We start from the raw sequence: 25083 nt of genomic DNA, 5'->3' as shown, positions 1-25083 counted from the left end.
AGGATGGTGGAAAAGTTGGAGGAAATGCGACTTAGACTGGTTTGTAAAAAGTTTTCTTAAATTACTCCGTGTGTGTGTGTTTCACTCGTTTGTTGGTAGCATTTCTGATATCGTTCTCATCATCTTGTGTTGCTTCACAATTTTGATGTGGTTTTCACTGATAGATTTTTGTCTTGTCACAGTAAGATTTCCGGTGTAGTTAATAAAAAAATGTTTTTGAAGGAATTGAAAAAAAGAGAGAAAGAAACATTGATATTGTCATTGATTCATATTTTCAGTATGGAACTGCAATCTGCAGAGTCATACCAAGTTTATTTTATATTTGCAGCTTCCAGTTGCCATTGTACGAGGGAACAGATGTATCACAGCTTGTGTTACCGAGCTGTCATTATACAAACCAAAGATGCTAACAAGAGCTGATCATGGGCATTAGCCTTCGCTGTAGTTGCCTCCCTTTTTTTGCTGCTTTTGTCTCTAGTAATACATAAAAAGGCCACGAAAACTGGTCATATGCTTGTATCCTGAAACTTGAATGATTACTAAAGTAGTTATGTGATTAATGAACACGAGCACGTTTCCCTGAGCTGTTGAGCACCAGTGCAGTTGCATGATCCTGTGAGTGATCTGAGTCTATGTAGAAATATGTATTTCAGGAAACAAGGGTGTCAGAGCTGGAGAAAGAACTTGAGTTGGTGCAGCAGGAGAGAGATGTCTTAGCACAGCAAGTGGACATCCTCAAGATGTGAGTTCATTATTTCATCCATTTTTAGAAAAAACTAAAACTTTGGGGAGCAGGGTAGCAAAAGATGGGGGTTATGATAAAAATTCTCTTGGATAAAACTGGTCATACAGAAACAGACTGTCGCAGGAACCTTTTGTGTGAATAAACATTTAGCAGTTGAAGGTACAATGAGAGAAAAAAACACACCCTATTTTGTAATTCTCGTAGTAACTTTGCTTTAAGTGTGATGGTTTGTCTCTTTACTTGATTGATGCATGTGTGTTTAAGGGATGGTGGTTAGCTAAACGCAATTTGATATGCGCATTTATGATTTTAAAACTGTGTGAACTATGAAAAGTAGTAAAATCAGAACTTCAGCACCAGCAAATGTGCAGTGATGTTTAATTTTTGATAGTGCATATATTCTGTTCACTAACATTTTCCACAAATGTTTTCAGTGGTGGTCCCCGCGCTACCTCTTCTCAAGCTCCAAGAATAGCAGCAGTGCGACCTCATAGATCTGAAACCAGTAGCCCTCCAGCTGCCGCAGTTTTCAGCCAACCACACTCAAGGGCACATCCCCAAGATCAGTTTCAGCCAATTGAAGAGATCCTTACGAATCCTCAATCAATCAAAGACGATAACAAGACGGTGACATATGGTGGTGACACTCTACATCAGTCTGTTGAACAGACTACTTTTTCAAGTTGTGATGGTGATTCAATGGAAAATACCCCTGATAATGGGGATGTTCCCTCAAACACAAAGTCAAAGGACCCAGGAACAGACCCAGATGGCAGTATTTCCAGAAAGGAGTCAGAGACAAGTGCCCCTGGTATAGATTTATTCAACAGAGATTCAAGCTCACACAGCAGAAGGTACACCAAGAAACAAATGAATGTGTAGATGCGACTGAGTTATGCTTTTTACACATGTTATGGATGGTTTTGAATCGCCAAAAAATCAGATCGGTATGCTAGATATTTTGATGCACATTGACTGTTCTACAATTTATTTTACTGTAAAATATGTAGAATTTTGTAAAAAGTGATTTATTGAGGAACATTCATTTGTTCAGTTGAAGTACTATTAAGTGTTTGTCAAAGTACTATTCAGTATTTGTCTACCTTCAAAGGTCCATGCGTTTTAATGCCTTTCATATATTACATTTATTGGCTTTATTTCAGATACTACCACATTATCCTTAGCAAATATTATTTGTTGATGCATCCAGGAGGAGATATTTTTGGGAAATCAGTTTGTTGGGTGTTTTGTTTCAGACAAATGTCAGCAGCATTCCACAGAGCTCTCCAACAGACCGCATTCCACATCACCAAAGAAAACCGCATTGTGTCAGAGGTTGGTCAGAAAGTTTTCTTCTTATTCTGATAGTATTTGATATCTGTAGGTTTTGTCATTTATGTGCAGAGAGCAGGGCCCGGTCTTGCTGGGATTTATTTTCTTTTGTAAATTTGTGGAAATGGCTATACAAGTTTTGGTAGTTTGCAGAATTTTTCCCCTCTGTGAAAAAAGTTTGGCAGATCTGACAAAGTGATGACAAAGACTACGATTTGAAAGAAGTGTTGGTGTTTCGCCGACGTCAAATGAAATCCCTTAGACGGCAACCACTTAGAAAAATTGACCCACACAGAAGATGTACAGTAGCTCGAACTGTATTGGTGCAAAACTGTTACATGAAGTGCTTCATTTCAGAATTACCTTCTTCTTCTTCTGCGTTCGATGGGGCCATATTATCGTGGGAGCGTAGACAGCCGATTTTCTCCCCACGCCAAGTTGGCTGCTGTCTTCCGTCTTCGGTGGTTGAGGTTCTTACTCAGGGTTGCCTCCTCCCCAAGAGTAGCTGCCTTGCTGGGCTGTCGAGTCCACTCTACCCGGGTTTGACGTCGAAGTTTTCCTTCTCGTAGCCTTTGCCTTTCCCAAGGCGCACACAAGGCAGTGCGGGTTTTGAAATCGGAGTTGTCCTTCTCCTAGATGAGCGACCATCCAAGGTTAACGAGCCCCATCTGCCCGAAGCAGCTGGTTTTAAGGCGCCAGTGACCCGCCTGCATCCCTTCTCCTGTTAGTCGAAGACAGGGCCCGCCACGTGAAGGCCAGGAGCTGGATTTGACTGTCAGAGGTGTTTGGAGACACAAAGCCATTTGGAGCATTTCTTGGGAAGTAGGCGCTTATCTCTACTTCCACCCCGGCATAACAGTCCTTGGGCCCCTTCAGAATTACCAACATTGCCTTTGTGAGAGTTCACCTGTTGATACTGTTTGTTACTGCTGATGACACTGTGTTTATAACTGTTTCAGATGTCCAGACTCCCGAAGACAGATGGGGTAGAGATGGTGACCATGCTAGGAAGATGTCTGCCACACATTGTTCCTCATGTTTTGCTGGGCAAAAGAGAGGTGGGACATTGTTGCCTTTCTGAATTGAATAATGAATGTGTGATAAAGGCCATGGTCGTGTTGAGATTACCAAAAACAACAGCAACAACAAGAAGTCGCGTGAAGCGATGTAAAAACATTTAGTCAAGATCAACACCACAAACCAATTATCGCTGAGACTACATTCAGATAGTCTCGGCTAACCATGTCGAAGACCGAGACGGGTCACGCTCGCCGCCGCGAAGCACGCATCCATAGTACTTACTGAACCTATTTTCTTTCATTCTGAGCACCAGCCTCGTCTTGGTCCCCGTCTATGTTAAAACATTTTGTCAAAACTTGACTAAATGTAAAAAGCAACAAACCCAATGTGATGATGCTGTATGCAGAGAAAATTTCAGAAAGTGATGAAACTGAAAGCTCTGTTTTAACAGAACTTGCTTTCAGCCCTTACGGGACAGGGAAGGGCTAAGTTGGTGCTAGCTGTTCTTCATAAGCGCAGTTTGCTCATTATTCCAGGGATGAAAGTTCCCATCAGGTATTTGTTATTTAACAGATTGTTTTTTTGACAACTTTCCTGGATTTTTGAAATAACCAAGAAAGAAAATGTTAGAAAAAGACCTTGAATATATGCAAGCGTCATGACACATCAAAACCTTACGCAGGTATTTCCTGATTTAGACAGTTTTCAGCTCTTGATCTCTGTCGTTTGTTTGTTGCAGGAACTCATTCCCTTGATACTGGCAACAGCCATGCTCCACCCAGACTCTAAGGAGAGGGACAGACTTCTCAACATTCTCTTCAATCTCATCAAAAAACCAGACGATGAGCAGAGGTGAGCCTGGTTTATTCATTGTTGTGTTGAGTACAATCGAACCTGTCTATTACGACGACCCAAGGGACCCCTGAAAGCGGTCCTTATAGACAGGTGGTGGGCGGGGATGTAGCTCAGTCAGTAGCGCGCTGGATTTGTATCCAGTTGGCCGCTGTCAGCGTGAGTTCGTCCCCACGTTCGGCGAGAGATTTATTTCTCAGAGTCAACTTTGTGTGCAGACTCTCCTCGGTGTCCGAACACCCCCGTGTGTACACGCAAGCACAAGACCAAGTGCGCACGAAAAAGATCCTGTAATCCATGTCAGAGTTCGGTGGGTTATAGAAACACGAAAATACCCAGCATGCTTCCTCCGAAAATGGCGTATGGCTGCCTAAATGGCGGGGTAAAAAATGGTCAGACACGTAAAATTGTACGAGGGAGTTTCAGCCCACGAACGCAGAAGAAGAAGACAGGTGGTCATCTTGGAAAGGTGAATTATATAGGGAAGCATCTCGCCAAGAAGTTTTTGGGCAGGTGGTCGCGAATGCAGATTGGACTGTATTACTGTAAAGTTAGCTGCTTTTTATAGCTTAACAACGGAGCATTCTTGTGTTGTTAAAAAAGAATCATTTTGATATTTGCAGGACAATACAAAGTAGTACTGCTGATCTGCTTTTTTGTGCTAAAAGACTTGTGGGTGTAATTTTAAATAATGATGTTCCTTTGTTTGGTTGTCCCAATGGACATCACACATGATACACAGTAGTGCTTCTTCATGTAGTTTTGTAGGCTTTGATTAATGTCTCCCTTTTCCCAACATTATGCTGATAAAAGTAGGGTTGCATGTGGCGCTTGTTATGAGTGCATATTAAGTTCTGTCGGTACCTGTTTGCACAGATTATTTGATCAGATTTTGATGGATTTTGTGATGAAGTTTGTACAGTGAACCCCCCTTTTACCCTTTTGAAAGCTTTCTTTTCCAGATTTTCTGTTCATAATGTCTATAAATTTACCTCAGTTATAAGACCAACTCCTTACCACTGTATCTCAATCATGTTTGTGTTACAGGCAGATGATTCTGACAGGCTGCGTGGTGTATGCAGAGTATGTGGGTGCTGAGAGACTGGTGGAAGAGTTGCTTCCACAGTGTTGGGAACAAATCAGTCACAAGTATGTTGAGCGACGTCTGCTTGTGGCTGAAGCCTGTGGAGCTGTAGCCTCATATTTGCCGGTGAGGACAGAGAGCTTTGTGCCTCTGTGTGTGTGTGTGTGTGTGTGTGTGTGTGTGTGTGTGTGTGTGTGTGTGTGAAGATTTTTTACTAGTACCTGGATTAACAATTGAATTGTTTGGATGTTAAGTGAAATTTTGTATCAACATAACAATAGCGGTTGTATGAATATGTTCACGAAGAAGAAGTTTAAGTGGTTCAGTATGGGTGTAGGCACATCATTTATTTTTGGTCCCAGGTCAGCTGAAGAAAATAAAGATGACGCAGAATTCGCCTTGTACCCTACCAACTGTCCTGCTGCAAAAAAAAAGGCTTGATGTGACGGGTCATTTTTGTTAACCAAATGTTTGTGTTTTATGTTTTGCAAGCAAATGTCTTGGTGTTACAGGTCATTTTTGTCAACCAACGGTCTGTGCTTAATGTTTTGCAAGCAAAAGGCTTGGTGTGACAGGTCATTTTTGTGAACCAAATGTCTGTGCTTTGTGTTTTCAGCCCGAGATGTTGAGCTCCCTGGTGCTGTCCATGCTGCAGCAGATGTTGATGGATGACAAAGACGACGACGTCAGAGAGGCCGTTGTGCGCAGCCTGGGCCTGATGGTGGCTTTCATCGCTGACCCTGATAAATATTCTCAGGTTTGGAGTTAATATCAATCAATCAATCAATCAATATGAGGCTTATATCGCGCGTATTCCGTGGGTACAGTTCTAAGCGCAGGGATTTTTTTATTTTATGCAATTTATATCGCGCACATATTCAAGGCGCAGGGATTTATTTATGCCGTGTGAGATGGAATTTTTTTTTACACAATACATCACGCATTCACATCGGCCAGCAGATCGCAGCCATTTCGGCGCATATCCTACTTTTCACGGCCTATTATTCCAAGTCACACGGGTATGTTGGTGGACATTTTTATCTATGCCTATACAATTTTTCCAGGAAAGACCCTTTTGTCAATCGTGGGATCTTTAACGTGCACACCCCAATGCAGTGTACACGAAGGGACCTCGGTTTTTCGTCTCATCCGAAAGACTAGCACTTGAACCCACCACCTAGGTTAGGAAAGGGGGGAGAAAATTGCTAACGCCCTGACCCAGGGTCGAACTCGCAACCTCTCGCTTCCGAGCGCAAGTGCGTTACCACTCGGCCACCCAGTAATACAGTCGAACCTGTCTATAACAACCAACTTAGGGCCCAACGAAAAGTGGTCACTATACTAGATAGGTGGTCTTTATGCAAAGATTTAGTATATAGGTAAAATGGTGAAGAGGATTCTTTGGGATGGTTTTTATGGGCAGGTGGTTTTTATTCAGAGGTTGTTGCCAGGGCAGGTTCAACTGTATGTTGAAATCATTGTCATGGATGCTTTTAGTTTACAAAAGTTGTATACATATGTATGAAGCTTCAGAGTGAGACCCTTGATGAAAGGATAATGTTCCAGGAAGGTGTAGTATCGGGTGTTCCTCTCTGCAATCCCTAAACATTATCAAGTATTGAAGAGAGCTGCAGAAAGCTATGGTGTACATTGATCTGTATTATGGTAGATTAAATTATTGATCTGAAGTCAAGATTAAAGTAACCGATTCAGAACTGTTGTCATATATGCTCAGAGGATATTGTAATTGTTTGGCTTCATTTTGATTTGCGAAACATTGCTACAATTATTTGTGTGTGTGTGTGTCACAGGCATTTGGCCTTCATGTAACTCACAAGATACATTTTTCTGTCACAGGCCTTTGACCTGCTACAAATCTCACTGCGGGATCCTTCAGAGAAGGTTCAGAGGTCAGCCCTCGAGGTGTTCCTGCCGTCGTTTGCCACCTGGGCGTACGAGCTGGGTCGTCTGGAGCACCAGCTGGTGCACGCCATGCTGCGCGACTTGGAGGACTTAGTTAAGGCAATTTACATTTGTTCTGGTGTTGGCTTCCTAATCACTGGTCTGCTGGCTCATCGGACAGGCCTGTCCTCTCGCAGGCGAACACAGGGAGTTAGGTGTGGTGTCACACAGGCAATACTGGGTTAGAGATCTCATATATGGGGTATTGGCAGCACAGGGAGTTAGGTGTGGTGTCACACAGGCAATACTGGGTTAGAGATCTCATATATGGGGTATTGGCAGCACAGGGAGTTAGGTGTGGTGTCACACAGGCAATACTGGGTTAGAGATCTCATATATGGGGTATTGGCAGCACAGGGAGTTAGGTGTGGTGTCACACAGGCAATACTGGGTTAGAGATCTCATATATGGGGTATTGGCAGCACAGGGAGTTAGGTCTAATATTGCACAGGCTATACTGGGCTAAAGATCTGATACACAGAATACAGGCAACTCGGGGATTTATATTCGATATCACACAGGCTTATAGGTCATACACATGCAAAACGTGGGTGAAAGGTATGATGTTACAAAGTCCATACAGAGTTATAGTTTTCAACAGCTAAATAAGCTGGTTTTGATGTGACAAAGGTGATGCTAAGTTTTATTCCTGGAACCATTCAGGGAGTTACTCTTGTTTGGTGGGTAGCATTATTTGTACTTTTTTTTAATTATGTTTATAATGAGAAATTGGTCATGAAAGAAAGGTGTTGGTTTATTGGTGTTTTTAACTTCCAGTTTGGATCTTTCTTTTTTTAATTTTTTTTTTTAAAGATTTGGTTTGGTTACTAAAAAGGAAATTATGATGATATAACAAACAGGGTCAAAGGGAGTTTTTTTTACTTGATATTTCAAGTAGATTTTGCTTCAAACATTGAATACTCTCACTACTATAGCCCAGTGAAGCGGAATACTTAGTTTTTTTTATAGTGACAGGCTGGTTGAGGGGTCAGTTTACTAATGCATATTGGTTTGCTTTTGAGATTAGAATTGTTAGTCCTTCACATAAGCTTGGGGTTGGTTGCTAAACAGAAAATCTGGTTTTTATCTTTCATTCTTAATTTCTTTTTTATGCTGAATGAAAAAAAAGAATGCTCAATGCGACTGCACTATTTGCAGAAATTGAAGTCTGAATTTGTCTTCAAGAATGCTGTCAGACTTTTAGTGTTTGTTTTTCTTCAAATTAGGAGACAATTCCCCTTCTTATCCTGCATCTTGCATCTGCCCACATCACTTTTTGTGTATCCGAAAGTCCTAGAATTCAGCAGTAATGCCAGAGTGTTGGCAACTGATGGCTTGTCCCAGAGTGATCCGCATGTCTTGGCTATTGTTTGATGAGTTTGGTGAATTTTGTCTTATTCATGAAGAGAGGTTTGGGTCTGGGTAGGAAAGAACAGAATTAAAAGATTGTGGGAGTGTTTGAGAGGGGATTTGGCCAGAAGTGTGTTACGCAGTTGCTTTCACTTTAAGAAGAAAGCTCGAAAACCTTCCATTGCCCATAAATAAACAACAGCTGGATTAATTTTCCTATTAACTTTGCTTTCTTCCTTCCCAAGTATAATGCTTGATTTGAAGTTTAAGCTTGAAAATTGTGATTGTAGACTGAGGTTTGGGGTGGGATAGTTGGTGGGATGGGACTGGAAGCGCACACAGCCTGATGTTTACATTTTAAAGGGAAGAAGACAGTTTTCTGCACATCAAAGGGAAGAGGAACTTAATTGGCACATTGGAAACGCACAAAAACAGTAATGAGTGTGTTCTTCTTGGAGAAGGTTTCGTTTCTGCCCCATAATTATTTGAAGGCTAGTACATAATTTCTACTTAGTCTGGTTCTAACTCACAGAACTGATTTGTGATTACTGATGCATTCTGCTGCATAAATTAAGATTAGTTGTACCTCTTTATGTTAGATTGGCTGTTTACCTTTGGACAGAAAAATTGCTATCTCTTGAATAAGAATAGTGTTTCCGCCCAACTATGGAGTACGTGATTTCACTAGAATATGACTATATTTTCAATTTTCACTTTTCACTTAAAAAAAAAAATTGTTGCCAGAGTTTGAAGGAAGGCTTAACTTGCAAAATAACACAAAGGACCTTCTTTTGTCAGCCATAGTGACAGGGATGTTGTGTCAAATCCCTGTTTGATTGCATTGGTGCATTTTTGATGGATGTCGTTCTGTCAGAATGGGTATGTTGAGTATCCTCCCTTGAGACAGCAAACTTATACTTATCCTCGTCTCGTTCGTTTTCCTCACACTGCTTGTCAGCTTTGTTTTCATGACTGTCTGGCTTGAAGATAACGAGTGGCCAGGAAACAGAAAGTGGAATCTGTTTAAAAAGCAACAACGCATTAGACGTTTACAGGGGGTAATTATTCCGCTCATTGGAAAATGTAGAGTGAATATTGCATTTTTCTGGCACCATACACATTTCAGCAGTTTCACTGTGCGATTCAAGTTATGTTTCGAGTCAGTCTATGCAAATCGCTCAAAGTCAGCACAGCCCCTTTTGTTGACAGGGAATTTATATTTACAGGACTGTGTAACTGATGCACATGCATCCCTCCTTTGTTTGTGGTGTGTCTGCAGAGAAATTGCACAAAGAAAGTATTTACCAGTTAGTTCTAAATGAAACCTCTGATACATTGTTATGGGTGTCTTTGTTTTAGCCTGAGGTAGAATTGTTCAGTAAAATTGACAAGCTCTCTACTTTTTACCTTATGCATACAGCAGCTGAACAAATTGTTCAATTATAGCAATGCCTGAAGACCAAAATACCTCCATGGCATAGCAAATTAGAATTCCTCTGTATAGCAGGACTACACTGTAAAACAGATACATATTCTACTTCATATATTACTTTTAGCCTGCCAGACAGTCATGAGATTTATTTTACTTTGCACATGCCATACATTTGTCATATACTTTACCTTCGTAGTTTAGTAACGCAGAAGGAGTCTGAGTCAACCAAAAGTGGGTGCATTCTCTGTAGGTGCACTTCCTGTAGGCGTTTTTCCTGTTTAAAGGGAATTATGCACCTGGGTGCATTTCCTGTAGTGTTTCGACGATCCCGCTGAAATTCACGCATAGCCACATCTGTCAAATTTGATGTCTTTCTATCCTTTTTGTTACATTTAGTCAAGTTTTGACTAAATGTTTTAACATAGAGGGGGGAATCGAGACGAGGGTCGTGGTGTATGTGTGTGTGTGTGTGTGTGTATTTGTGTGTGTGTGTGTGTGTAGAGCGATTCAGAGTAAACTACTGGACCGATCTTTATGAAATTTTTCATGAGAGTTCCTGGGTATGATATCCCCAGACGTTTTTTCATTTTTTTCGATAAATGTCTTTGATGACGTCATATCCGGCATTTTGTAAAAGTTGAGGCGGCACTGTCACACCCTCATTTTTCAATCAAATTGATTGAAATTTTGGCCAAGCAATCTTTGACGAAGGCCGGACTTTGGTATTGCATTTCAGCTTGGAGGCTTAAAAATTAATTGATGACTTTGGTCATTAAAAATCTGAAAATTGTAATTAAAATTATTTTTTTATAAAACGATTCAAAATTACGTTTATTGTATTCTTCATCATTTTCTGATTCCAAAAACATATAAATATGTTATATTTGGATTCAAAACAAGCTCTGAAAATTAAAAATATAAAAATTATGATTAAAATTAAATTTCCGAAATCGATTTAAAAACAATTTCATCTTATTCCTTGTCCGTTCCTGATTCCAAAAACATATAGATATGATATGTTTGGATTAAAATCACGTTCAGAGAGATAAAAAGAATAGAGATATAGAAAAGCGTGCTATCCTCCTCAGCGCAACCGCTACCGCGTTTTTCTGGATTGTTAATTTCACTGCCTTTGCCACGAGCGGTGGACAGACAATGCTACGAGTGTACGGTCTTGCGGAAAAAATGCAATGCGTTCAGTTTCATTCTGTGAGTTCGACTGAGCTTGACTAAATGTTGTATTTTCGCCTTATGAGACTTGTTTTGTTTTTGAAGAGTTCAAATTAAATGGAAGCAATGAGAAAATCCTTCAAGTCCTCCTGTCGTACTGTCTATGAATGGAAGTGACGCTGAGGTGAGTCACGCGCTTGGCGCAACCAGATTGAGCGGTATGATCTTTCAGCACCCGGGTGCTTTCCCTGTATCCAGGAAAATTGCCTACAGGAAGTGCCCCCACCTTTGGTCGATTTAGACCCCTTCCCCTTTAGTAACCCTAACTTTTGCTGAATGATTCTGCTTAATTTTTAACCCTTTTCTAGCTTCTTGTGATCCTTTTTGCTAGTTTTATTTCTTTGACTTAAACACTCGCCTGCATTCGTCAATGGTTGCATGTTTAATGTTTAAATGTTTTAATGTTTTAATGTTTTTATTTTAATTGTTATTTCTATCATTGTCAGTGCGTCAGAGACTGTGCATGTCTGAATTGTCTGTTTCTAAATTTGTTCACAATATTATTTGTTAGGTTGTATGATAGTGTGTGTCAGTGTCGTAACTGTGTAGGTACTCTCCAAAGAAGTTTTCTTCTTCTTTAGAAAATTGAGTAAAAAAACCCTGTGTTAATGTTTTAGTTGTTTTGACTAAATACATGTTTTGCATAATTTTCTCTACTTGTTTCAGAATATGTTAGATATCTTAAAGTTTTATAGAGCACACAGTGTGTGTGTGTGGGTGTACGTGTGTGTGTAAGTGTGTGTGTGTGTGTGTGTTTGTGTGTGTGTGTGTGTGTGTTTGTGTGTGTGTGTGTGTGTGTTTGTGTGTGTGTGTGTGTGTGTGTGTGCCTTCTTGCGTGCATGCATGCATGTACGAGTGTGTGTGCTGGTCGTTTTTCATAAATGTATAATTAAAAGGAATGTTTAATGCCTTCTTCCTGCAGGTATTTTAGTTCTAAATCTGAATGATGCTATGAAATTCTGTTTATAGTTAATTCAGTTACTTTGAATATCAATTGTAACTTGCTTTTATTAGATAATGTGAGCAGCATTTTACATTTATTTTTAGGTTGGCATGCTTTAAAGCCTGGTATTTCCAGGACTTTAATTCTATCATTAGAGAAGTATCAATCAATAAAGATCAATTTTATCATCCTCAAATCAGCAAATCAGCACATATTTTCGTAAGAAATATCAACACCATGTACATGTGGTGCAAATATACTGAGAAGGTTGGAAAGAGACAACAATTATTGTGATTACCTGGATAAACATTTATTAACAGTTATTCTTGCTGACCATGTATAGGGAGCCCTAGCCCAGCAGAGAAGCAACAACTCCACCACACTGCCGCTGAACGAGACCAGATTCCACCTGCTGCTCACTGTCCTGCAGGAGTTGCTGCCCTTTATGTACATGTCTGTCCTGGAGTCGTGTCCTGGGTCCTCCATCCAACCTGATGACGACCTGGTTGTTGACTGTAAGTGAATATCGCTGTTTGGTTTGCACAGCATGCTGGTTATGAGTCTAATAGATTATGTTAGAATTTTGGGAACACTTGTTCATTACCAGTGAATACAATGTAATTTCAATAATTTCAGTGTTTACTTGACTGTCAATAGAGCTTCTGATTTATATTACATATGACAAGTATGAGATTGGTATTCTTCTTATGAATTTTTTCGGTGTTGCAAGTGGTTTTTTTTTCACTGAAAACATCATTGTCTGTGTGCTACTGTTAGCATTACGATTGTTTGTTTAGTGCTGGCATTATTATGATCGTTTCAGTTGCAGGTTTGCGCTTTGTCTGCTTCAGTATGCGCATTGTTATGAATGTTTCAGCCTCAGCATTACTTGTCACGGCTTCAAAACAGTAAACTAACCTTTTCAAGACATAAGGAGACCTCAATTGGAGGTAAATCTGCAGAGGTTATGAACAGAAAATCTGAAAAGTAAGAACTTTGAAAAAAGGGGAAGTCGTAAAAAGGGGAGTTGGGGGAGGAGCGGGTTCACTATTATTATTTTTATGTTTCACTGTCAGCATTGTTGTGTATGTTTCAGTATCAGCCCTGCCTCCTGCCAGCAGTCACTTACTGGAGCTGACTGTTATCGCCGGCGATGAGGAGCGCTTGCTACAGCTAGTTCAACACTTTGAGAACCACGTGCAACGGGAGTGGTTCGAACCTTGGGAGCAGCTCAACTGGCTTGTCAATAACCTGTGAGTGATGTTGATGATTTTTCTGTGTGTGTGTGTGTGTGTGTGTGTGTGAGTGTGAGTGTGAGTGTTAGTGTGAGTGTGAGAGTGAGTGTGAGAGTGTGTGTGTGTGTGCATTTAGGCCTTAGCTTCAATTAAAAAAAAAAATGTGATCAAAGAGATAATTTGGACAACTAGTTTAAGTTCCATTGTGTGCCCAGATCTTTTCCCAGTCGACGCTTTTGCCATCGTTTCCTAGGCTATCATTGTTCTGTGATTTTTTTTCTCTCACCTTTTTTAAATGTATGTATTTATGCAGGATTCCTCGCCTGCTGGAGGTGATGATGGGGGTGGGGGTGTCACTGCCACGGGTCGTCTGTGCATTGTGTACATGTGTACAGAGGTTCTGTCGCACATTCGGTATCACTTTCACACACAAAAAAGTATGTGACAATCCTTTCATTGTTTTTATTCTATTAAGTTGCAGGGCTAACACCTTTCTGGTTCTCGCCGGAAATATGTTTTTTTTTTAACTTTTAAAACCAAAAAATCCGGTTTCTTACTCAATTTAAAAATAAAATTGTTTAGTTTGGATGGTTGATGGAGGCAAAATGTATATTATTTTATAATTTATTAACATACATTTTGGTACCAGGAGAGGCTGTTCTTTGCCTCTAGAAGATTAAAAAAAAACAAAAAAAAACTGCCGCCGTGGAACCTGGCCTTTCAAGTTTTTCACTTTGTGTTGGTGAACTTAGCCCTTGAGTTAATAAAACCCTTTGCGGTATGTGTATCGAGGTTCTGTTGTATGTTTGGCATAACTTTCACAGACAAACAAGTATCTGACAATCCTTTCATGGTTTATTTCCTGTATATTTTTGTTGATTAATTGATGTGTGCAAAAATAAGAAAAAATCTTCAATATTTTTTATTTTATTGTATTCTTGTGTTTTCAATTAAATTTTGTAACTTCAGACCATTGGCTATGATATTGTTAGTTGACTTGAGTTTTGACACTGGGAATATTGAATTTTTTTGATTAGGCCGCTTCCTTTAATGTTATAATGGTATGATTTGAAGTTTTGTTTCCACAAGAATATTGGCCTTTTTTATGATGTATGCAGGATTTGTGACCTTCTTTCAAGGAATGACCTTCTGACCCCCCATTTACAGGTGAAATTAAAGTTTGAGGAATTAGTAGACCTACCGGAAGACTGCCTTGGTGAGCTTTTTGATTGTCTTTCAATTTTACAAATATATAGCTATACCTAGTGGTGAGATTGACTTTTGATTATACATTGTACCTTGTTTTGGGTGAACTGAATATTTATTCTAATTGCATCTTGTGTCATCGTTTCATAGCTGATTGAAGAAGACACGTAAGGATCATAATTATAAGTATTGCCAATGCATAATATATACACTCGCAGATATAACTTTCTTAACTTTTGTATCTGCTTCCTGGTACCTACCCATAACACAAAAACATTGACATGAGTGAATAAGATTGATGTCTAAACTGTCTGATAGACATTTTATAATTTCCGTTTCTCATCTAGCTAAGACATTTGACAGCAAAATCTTTTACTCTGAGTGAGTGAGTGAGTGAGTGAGTGAGTGAGTGAGTGAGTGAGTGAGTGAGTGAGTGAGTGAGTGAGAAAGAGAGCGAGAGAGAGAGAGAAATAGCAAGAGAAAGAAAGAGAGAGAGAGAGAGAGATCTAAGAAAAAAGAAGCGAGTTCATCACATTTCGGTTGTGTCTCAGTGGAATTCTTTTTTGTTTTGTATCCGTCATTTTTCTGTCATTGTATTTTAATCTCAATTCACAATTAAACCTGAGACACAGTGTCTTCACGACAGCTGTGGAATGCATTTTTTTGCATCCATCATTATTTGTGTCTGTCATTTTGTTTGATTGTATTTTGATCTCAATTCACAAGTAAACCTGAGACACACGGTCTTCACGACAGCTGTGGAATGCATTTTTTCATCCATCATTATTTGTGTCTGTCATTTTGTTTGATTGTATTTTGATCTCATTTCACAAGTAAACCTGAGACACATGGTCAACCTGACAGCCGTGCTATGCTTTTTTTGCATCCATCATTATTTAATGTATCTGTCGATTTGTGTGATTGTATTTGTGTACAGATTCACAATTGAACCTGGCACACACGGCCATCATGATAGCTGTGGAATGCACTTTTTATTTTACCCAACGCATTCATCTTTTTTTGTCCGTCATTTTTGTGTGATTATGTTTTTGTCCAGATTCACAAGTGAACTTGGGACACACAGCCATCACGACAGCTGTGGTACCTGTCTATGCGGCAGGAGTTCTTCTAGCCTTCAACACAGTGAGTGGCGATTTATTTTTTAACATTTCGTTTTATACTGTTTAGTGACTGAAAAGAGGAAGCAGAAGGATAAAGATGGAAAAAAAATTAGACATGCGTTATCATATTGTGGCTGGGTTTACAAAGTTGATTTTTTGTCTTCTTGAAACATGATTTTTGTACACTCAGTCAGTATTTGACTTGATTTATAGCACCAGACTTGGAATTGAGAGAAAGGTTAGGATGTATGTGTGTTTGTGTGTGTGTGTATATGTGTTTGTGTGTGGGTGTGGGTGTGTGTGCATGCGTGCCTGTGTTTGTGCACTTATGCGTGCGTGTGTGTGTGGGTGGATGGGTGTATGCGTGCTTGCTTGTGTGCGTGCATGCCTACAGGAATGTGTGTATGACGTAGAGGATTGATGAGTAAACTTGTACTCTGCAGGAAGAATCTCGAAAAGAAGTGAGCCATTTTCTGAAGAAGGTGTTGTGCACCCTGGCTTTCTGTCAAACTTCTCTAGACAGTCTCAGGGCCACCTTGCTGCAACTGAGGTATTACATTTTTAACTTTTGTTGTTTCTGTGTTTTTATGTGAGTGACTTTGCAGTTTCTTTCTACAGAGGTTCTCTCTTACATTGTCTTGATTGTCTTGTTTGCTGCTGTGAAATATTTTTCCAGACACATACATTCAAGCAGGCTGAAAAATATATCAAATTGTATCTTCTTTGTTTTTGTTGTTGAGGGTTTCTTTCTTAGTTTTTCACTTTTATTGTCTTTGTTTGTTGTTGTTTTGTTATTTCAGACACAATGGATTACATTAAAGCTGCTTGAAAAAAAAAAGTAGTTTGACAATTAATGCGTCAAACTATGTTTTCAAATAGTTTTACATAGTTTGTCATCCATTCTCTTTGGGCCACTGACGCAGAGATATCTGTGTGAACCTTGTTTATGATACTCCAGTGTTTGAGTCCTGCCCTTTTCTTGTGTCCATGACAGAACGGATCCAGAGAACCACGAGTTGTTGTTAGGAGTGCTGTGGGAAGGTGTGGTTCACTCAGCGGCTGTTGTCAGGGCAACTGCTGCGTCTCTCTTTGAGGTAACTCTTTCACGCCTTAACAATGGTTTTAAATGTATCGATTTGTAATACAGTGGTGCCTGCGATGTGAGGACCCTCTGATGAGAGGACACCTCCCCTGAAAGTACACCTTCTCTTGTACATGTGTCTATTATCATAAGACCAAATTATTCCTGTCACCACATGCCACCTTCAGTGTAGGGACACTTTTGGCTGGTACCAAGGGTGTCCTAATCACAGGTACCGCTGTAAAATATTATTTTGAATGTTGAGAGAGGCATAGGATAGGGTGAGATGAACTTGTGTTTGTTTGTTTGCTGGCTTGTACCTAACGAAGATGTTGCTGAACTAGGGGTGTACTAACCATGAAAAGTACGAAATCACATAACAAGGCTGTTACAGTGTTAGAAATTTAGTTATTTAAAGCAATTAACGTGGTAACGCACTTGCGCTCGGAAGCGAGAGGTTGCGAGTTCGACCCTGGGTCAGGGCGTTAGCAATTTTCTCCCCCCTTTCCTAACCTAGGTGGTGGGTTCAAGTGCTAGTCTTTCGGATGAGACGATAAACCGAGGTCCCTTCGTGTACACTACATTGGGGTATGCACGTTAAAGATCCCACGATTGACAAAAGGGTCTTTCCTGGCAAAATTGTATAGGCATAGATTAAAAAATGTCCACCAAAATACCCGTGTGACTTGGAATAATAGGCCGTGAAAGGTGGATGCAGCGCCTATAGGCAGTCGATCTACTGGTCGATGTGAATGCGTAACATATTGTGTAATAAATTCCATCTCACACGGCATTAATAGGTAACATGCGCCTTGAGTCGCCTTGTGTGGTGAGATACGTGCGCGATATAAATCCTCGTAAATCGTAAATAAATAAATAAAATTACCAGCCACTTTGTTTGATGTGGACTTCTTGCAAAATAAGCTACTCACAAAAAGTTAAGGATCACTTGCACACAAATTCATAACTTTCCAAATAAGAAAGCCAATGCGTTGGTATTTGGCACACGTTTAATTCAATGCTTTAGTGATAATGATACAACATTTCCTTTAATTTCGAGCAATCGTTTGGTCTGTACATTTTATCAAAGTGTGTACGTATCAAAATGTAATTTCACAAAGTCGTTGAAATCACAAGACATGGCATTCAGATGCTCCCAAAAATTCAGTAATGCGTGTAACCGCCCTGGCTGTTCTGGCACTCGACGCAGCGAGTCCTCATAGAGTTGACCAGGGTGGTGAAGATCCTCTGTGGAAGCGCCTGCCACTCTGCCTGCAGCAGCTGGTAGAGGTGCTGGACATCCCTGAGAGGGGGGTGGTTGCTCCTCACTTTGCGATCCAACTCATCCCAGAGGTTCTCAATCGGGTTGAGACCGGGACTGCATGCTGGCCACTCCATTCTGTTGACTCCAGACTGCTGCAGGAAGTCGTTGACCACCCTTGCCCTGTGGGGGCGAGCGTTGTCATCCTGGTAGACAGCCTGCGGTCCCATCTGCTGCAGTGTAGGCACAGCCAGCGGTCGAAGGATCTCATCCCGGTATCGGAGGCCAGTCAGGTTACCCTGTACATGAAACAAGGGTGTTCTGTGGTGAAGGCTGAAGGCCCCCCAGACCATTACAGAACCTCCACCAAAGGCTACCTTTTCTTGGACAGTGGCGTCAATGTAGCGTTCCCCTTGGCGCCCCCAGACCCTCAGTCGGTCGTCGTTGTGGTTCAGGGTGAAGTGTGATTCATCACTGAACAGGACCTGGGACCATTGCTGACGTGTCCACCTCACGTGACGTCTGTAGTGCTGCCCTATGGGCTGGAGTTAAGCGTGGCCGTACAGCTGGGCGACGAGAACGGAGGTTAAACCCATGAAGGCGATTCCGTATGGTCTGCTGGCTGATGTTGGTGTTAGTAGCCACCCTCAGCTGCCTTCGAATAATGCTGGAAGAGGCTGTTCTTGTTTGCAAGGCTAGTCGTTCAATGAGACGATCTTCACGTGGAGTTGTCTTCTTTGGTCGCCCAGGTCTGCATCTTTCCTGGACCCTCCCAGTGGCTGTGAAACGTTGAATCAGTCTGACAATGACCGAGATGGACACGTGAAGTCGCCTGGCCACTTCTCGCTTGGGGACACCATCTTGGAACCATGCAACAGCTCGTCCCTTCTCAAACTCGTTCAATTTTCGTCGTGGAGGCATTGTCAGATAATGCCTAATACTGGTGGTATGGCTTCTCAAAAAGCCAAGCAAGTGACAGCATCTCACACATAAACAGCAGTGCTTGCACGTGCATAATGGTTTTTCCATGTGGCTTGTGCAATGTGTTCGGGCTGAACGATCCAAAACAAGGTCCTTTTTCGCAAGTTTCCGCTTTTTCTTTTGCTACCAAGCTCAGTAGTAGAGAATCTCATGCAATGTTCCCACTAATACAACATCGCCCACTTACAGCTGAACAAGAATTCATAACAATTTGGTTTGACTGAGAAAGAAATAACAGTAGCGAACTGATTTTATTGAGCACCTGTTTTCTCATAGTGATCCTTAACTTTTTGTGAGTAGTGTATATTAGAAAGGCTTCTAATTAAATTACATATCCATACCCAACTCACAAATAGCAATTAACTCTAGTTCAGTGCTGGTAACGCTGTACGCGTCCCCTTGGTAACCAAGGGAGACCACTCTAAAAAAGAAAGTGATCCATCCCATAATGCCAGACTATCAACAGTCCGACATCCGTATGCGCGCGCATACGCCGCCATCTTATCATTCCACTCTCAGCGAGCGACGTGTCTGGTCGCGTTTTGTTGTACGCTCCGGCTGTGTTCAGCCTTGGTCTTTGTTTCCTGACTTTGACTTCGCCCCTTGGTCTGCCGCCGAGCTTTGTCAATACCCTGGCTGTTTTTGGGTGAGAGCTTTCTTGTTTTATGTAACTTTGGCGACGTTCTGTCGCACGTTTGTGAACTTGTAACATTTTTCAGTTTCGAAAATTTTTTGTGAGTTCGCTTTGACATGGCGGGGTGCGCCAAGAATAGAACTAGTTCGAGACAGGCTGCTGCTTCAGCTTCTCCGGCTGCTAGTACTTCTTCCTCTAAGAGAAGTTCTTCGTCTAGAAGAAAGAGTGATGGAATTTCCGCCACTTCTCAGATAGAACCGGGAAATGTAGGATGTGATGTGATGTTGTTGTTGGCAAGCCTTCGTCCGCCATTTTGTCCGTGAAGAAGGACAAGGTCACACGTAGTGATAAGGATAAGGATGTTGGTAAACCGGTTGTTTCGTCGGGGGCTCCTGGTTATTCAGGTGTGTCTCCCGCCGATATTGCGTCATTGCTTTTGACTTTATTTACACAGGTTTCTACTTTGACGGCCGTTTTGTCGTCGACGAAAGCAGAGATTCGCGCACTTCCGGCTGGCGTCTTCGATGTATCTTCCTTGGGTAGAGTCAGGTCTTCACCGACTCCTTCCACTTCCGGTTTCGCTTCAGCTCCTGCTGCGACTTCCGCTGTGGCTGCTCCTATCGTGGTTCGGGCGGAAGTACATGCGTCTCAGCATGCTGATGGACGGCTGGTGTCCCTTCTGCATGGGCCGGTGCGCTCTAAAGGTATGTCTAGCCCTCAAGTTACCAGGTTCTCTGGTGACGAGGGTTTGCGATCACAGGGACGGATGGTGGGTGTGACTCCGAGGACTTTGCTCTCTCTGGCGTTGACCCACCTGACTGTGAATCGTAAGAACGCTGCATATACCTCTGATTCAGTGTCGGGTATGCCGGTTCGATTTCCGTCCCGCGGGACGGATGGTGGGTGTGACTCCGAGGACTTTGCTCTCTCTGGCGTTGACCCACCTGGCTGCGAATTGTAAGAACTTGCATATACCTCTGATGCAGTGTCGGGTATGCCGGTTCTACTTCCGCCCTGGGGGCAGGAAGTTGGGTGTGTCTCAGAGGACCGCTGCAGGTCTACAAGTCTCTCTGGTGCGCATCTACCTGACTACGATGGCGAGCAGGAAGGGTGCGTCCATGGTTGGATGACGCCCAGCTTACTTGCCGTTCTAGTTGTCCAGTGCGGTGACGTGGGCTAACGAGAATGGCATTTAAGTTTTGTGCAACTTGGTGATTCTGGGATTGACCGCGAACGGCGGCTTTCCTGGGGTCACCTTCCTGATTGCGATTGCGAGCATGAAGGAAAGGATAACGAGGGTGCGTCCATGGTGGACGACATCCAGCTTACTTGCCGTTCAAGTTGTCCAGCGCAGTGACGTGGGCAGCGGGAAACGGCATTTAGGTTTTGTGGAAGTTGATGATTCTAGGATCGACCGCGAACGGCGGCTTTCCGGGGGTCACCTTCCTGATTGCGTTTGCGAGCATGAAGGAAAGGATAAAGAGGGTGCGTCCATGGTGGACGACACCCAGCTTACTTGCCGTTCAAGTTGCCCAGCGCAGTGACGTGGGCAGCGGAAAACGGCATTTAGGTTTTGTGGAAGTTGGTGATTCTAGGATCGACCGCGAACGGCTTGGCCGGGAACGTCTTTCCGGGGGTCACCTTCCTGATTGCGATTGCGAGCATGAAGGAAAGGATAACGAATGTACTTCCATATGAGGGTGGTTCATGGGGATGGACGACACCCAGCTTAACTTGCCGTTCAAGTGGTCCAGCGCAGTGACGTGGGCGGCGGAGAACGGCATCTAAGTTTTGTCCGGAAGGGGTGGTTGAGAGCTAGGCGTTACTTACTCCACCTCTATCTGGTTCTGACTTCTGGAAGTTCGGAGGAACAGGATGTTCGCTTCAGCTTCCGGGAATCGTTATCCATTGCCCTGGAGTTGGCAAATGGCCGCGTGTAGCCGGGTTCTCCGGTGGAAGTGGTGTACGTTCGCAGGAGGAATGTAGCACGCATTTTCGTGGCTGGGCAACGTAGCTTCCGCCCAGGGGGCAGGAACTTGTTGGGCTGGGTGATTCTTGGGTTGACCATGCGAGTCTCTCTGGGGGTCACCTTCCTAACTTGGATATTGACAGGAAGGGGTGGCTGAGAATAGTTTTCTTTATTACGTCCACCTCTTTCTTTGTTCGACGACTTCCGGAGTTCGGAGGAACGGAAGGTTCACTGCCGCTGCCGGGAATCGTCGTTGTTTGCCCTGAAGATGGCAAATGTCTTGTAGTGTGACTTTCTCTTCCTCCCAGGGGGCAGGAAGTGAGCAGTAGGGCTGGTTCTTTGTTGGACAATTTAGTCAAACAGGGAATCAGCTTCCTGATTGCACGATTGTGCTTGACGGCTGTTCAGATGAAGGTGCTTCCGCTTGACTGAAAAGCACTGAATTCAGGTTCCGTTTCATGTTAGCGAGTGCAGTGACGCTCGCAGCTGAAATGGTTCGAGGTACAACGGGTTCGTCCGGTGTGTTGATATGCAACCGGTTGGTTCGGATGTTTACTAATCCACGGCCGGTTTCGCTTCCGCTTTTGCGGCTGTGTCTCTGGTACAGGATGGGATAGCCTGCTATAGTTAACACTGTGGTGTTGGTAGTCGGCACTTTTTAGCCTTTGGCTTCCGGTTCCGTTACTGCGGTTCCTTAGCTGTTTTACAGGCTGTATCCTCTTCCTCTTCCAGTTTGCCGGCTGGAAGGGGCAGGTGGATGAAGTATCTGGCATGGAGTTCCGGTGTTTGAATATTTTCAAATTTTTTTCCGATTTCTGGCAAGTTTTGCCTTATCGGGATTGGTGACTGGTTCTCATCATTTCGATGATCGTTATGATGCTATTGATCAAGGGGAGGCTCATACTTCGGCTGTGTCGCTGTTCGCGGCATTTGATAGTTGATTTGAGCCTTCTGAGGAGAATCTTTGAGTGTTAAGTTCTTAGATCCTCTGGCCAGTCACGATATAACCTTGAATGGTTGTAAATGACGTTAAACATCCAATAAAGAAGGAAAGAAAGAAAGATCCTCTGGCGGGGTCTTTGTGTACTTGTGGATTTTTTCACAAGAGAGTTGTCTTTGTCTCCACTATCTTTGTGGATTACGTTCGACTTATACCTGCGGCGGTGTTGCTTTAGTTTGTGTCTTACGCTCAAGTAGCGTGTCACTCGCGGAGCGCTTTCTGTAGGCTTCGGTTAACTCCAAGCTTAAGAACTTAGGTTCTACGGAACCGCCCTCGGGTTTGGCAAACATCCATCTGGATTTTGATAGCTAGGAGAAACTGTCTGTAAGATCAGGATCTCCTAGCTCGGGTAGATTGTGGCTTCGGTTCTTTGTGATCGGCACATTCGAACAAAACTTGCTTTTCTCTCTATTGTTTGAAAGGTCTCTTTTTGAGGCCGCTTCTAGGCACGCGGGCTTTTATCTATCAAAGAGACGCTCACGGTAAAAAGAAGGCGCAAGGCAGGCCTTGGCTGTTGTTTGTTTCCAAACGAAAAGCTTCAGGCTGGCTGTTATCTACTTTAGCTTTTGGCTCTATACCCTCGTGTTCACAGGGTTGTCTTCATAGATCGTTCTGGCGGCCGGTTGATCGCACAGTACGGGTCGTCGCAATCTGGGTTCCAGACCTCTTAAGGCTGGCAAGAAGGCGTTTTTGCTTTCTTACATTCGAATTACACGGATGTCTACTGTAAGGGTATCCTTGAGATACTTATGGGCTTCCCCCTCAACTCTGGTTTTGTTTCAGGGTCTTTATAGGGGATTTGGCGTGTTTGTTCACTTGTCACTTAGACTGGCTTGGTACAAAGCATTTACTTCTTACGGAAAGAACTCCTCTTCTTTCTGTTTAATGCAGGTGGAGTGCCACCTATTCTGGGTTTCCGCTTTTTCTTCCATGTCTTACTTTTAAGACTTTATGTAATTTCTGTTACTTTGTTACGGCTTGGTGCAGTGTTGCTTTAACCCGTTTCAAGACTAGCCTGGCGGATCTACATGGTAAACGGCCAAGCTTACTCTGGTAGCTTCTGTGAGAAGTGGGAGTAAGCGTACTTTCTGGCTTTTTTGAATATAGACAGCTTTCTCAAGAAAGACTGATCTATGACTTTTGGGTTTCTTTGGAATTTTCAGGCAGTTTATGCGGAAAACGGGGAAACTAGCTTCCAATTGCATTTTCAATTTATGAAGCAATACTTCGGCTCCTTTAGAGTCAGGTTTAGTCATTTGAATATTGCGAGTTTCGAAAATTTTTCTGACTTTCACTGATCTTTTTAGATCATTGATTTAAAGGGCAGTTTTTTGGAGATATTTGGCTTCTAACGAGGTTGAATTGGTAGTCAACTGGTTTGGCTATCTTGACACGCAAGGCAGGTTTTCTAACGATGCTCGCTACGTCTCGTTGAGGAAGTGAGGTTCATACTTTATTCGGCTTAGCTAAAGATATTTCAACTGGGAAAGATGGTTCTATATCTCTCAAATTCGGGCCAGAAGTTTTAGCTAAAAATCAGAAACCGGTCCAAATTTCGCCTGTCATTAACATTCCTGCTTTGAGCAACATTCTTGCTCCTGGAGACCCCGATATCGTTAACTGTCCAGTTTGAACGCTCAGCAGTTATTTGTCTAGAACGCAGTTCATTTGTTCGGGAAGTCAAAAGTTGCTTTTCATTTCGCTCATTACAGCAAGGTGCAAAGATATTGCGAAAGTGACTTTAACCAAGTGGGTCTCCACATTGATCAGACAAGCGTATTCCTGGTGGCATACTCAGTCTGGAGAGGTTAGGGCTGTTCTTTCCCTGACTTCGGCAAGAACTCATGAGGCAGGGGCATGGGCCTCCTCTGTGGCAGTGCTCCGATCAGGCTGATGTTTTGAGGCGGCATATTGGAAATCTGAGGATGTCTTCCTGAGGTATTATCTCAGAGACATCGCCTCCTTCAGACGGGACGGCAGTTTTGCGCTACCTTCTATGGTGGCAGCAGGACAAGCCCTTCTACTTTGTTTTTGATGAGTACCCGCCACCTATAGTAGCAATCTGCTATTTGTGAGTTGGGTATGGATATGTAATTTAATTAAAAATTTTAAAAGTAAATTTTCATTTAATTAATATACTTACCCAACTCACAACGTTTATTCCCTCCCACCTCCCCGCTGTGGTTGGTACTGGGGTCTAAAAAAGAGTGAGTTGGGCTTCGTTTTGGAATGATAAGATGGCGGCGTATGCGCGCGCATACGGATGTCGGACTGTTGATAGTCTGGCATTATGGGATGGATCACTTTCTTTTTTAGAGTGGTCTCCCTTGGTTACCAAGGGGACGCGTACAGCGTTACCAGCACTGAACTAGAGTTAATTGCTATTTGTGAGTTGGGTAAGTATATTAATTAAATGAAAATTTACTTTTAAAATTTTTAATTTATTTACTTCTATTTTCTTTTTACCCTTTTATAAACAGCTTTTGAGTTACCAGTACTTCTGCATATTTTGCATGACACTGACTTTGCACATGTAGCTTTCCTATGTGCAGCTACTCATTCCTGGCCTCAGTGACATCCTCATTTCACATAGGGTGGTACCGGCCCTTGTGACACTCGCCAATGACCCTGATATGTAAGTATAT

General features: G+C 42.4%; 1 protein-coding gene across 1 annotated transcript in view; it reads left to right on the top strand.

The window, feature by feature from the left end:
- Positions 1–25083, top strand: part of LOC138974041 (RAB11-binding protein RELCH homolog) — a 140443-nt gene that overhangs the window by 3646 nt on the left and 111714 nt on the right. Inside the window, exons 6-21 of the mRNA XM_070346749.1 lie at positions 654–742; positions 1180–1599; positions 2002–2080; positions 3037–3135; positions 3837–3949; positions 4997–5159; positions 5650–5790; positions 6891–7055; positions 12294–12465; positions 13047–13203; positions 13499–13622; positions 14353–14401; positions 15449–15534; positions 15956–16062; positions 16507–16606; positions 24991–25073. Coding sequence (XP_070202850.1) covers positions 654–742; positions 1180–1599; positions 2002–2080; positions 3037–3135; positions 3837–3949; positions 4997–5159; positions 5650–5790; positions 6891–7055; positions 12294–12465; positions 13047–13203; positions 13499–13622; positions 14353–14401; positions 15449–15534; positions 15956–16062; positions 16507–16606; positions 24991–25073 — 2147 coding nt within the window. The remainder of the gene's footprint in view (positions 1–653; positions 743–1179; positions 1600–2001; positions 2081–3036; positions 3136–3836; positions 3950–4996; positions 5160–5649; positions 5791–6890; positions 7056–12293; positions 12466–13046; positions 13204–13498; positions 13623–14352; positions 14402–15448; positions 15535–15955; positions 16063–16506; positions 16607–24990; positions 25074–25083) is intronic.

The sequence above is a fragment of the Littorina saxatilis genome, linkage group LG1 (genome assembly GCF_037325665.1).
Source record: "Littorina saxatilis isolate snail1 linkage group LG1, US_GU_Lsax_2.0, whole genome shotgun sequence".
Taxonomy (NCBI): domain Eukaryota; kingdom Metazoa; phylum Mollusca; class Gastropoda; order Littorinimorpha; family Littorinidae; genus Littorina; species Littorina saxatilis.
This window is presented reverse-complemented; position numbering and strand designations above follow the sequence as displayed.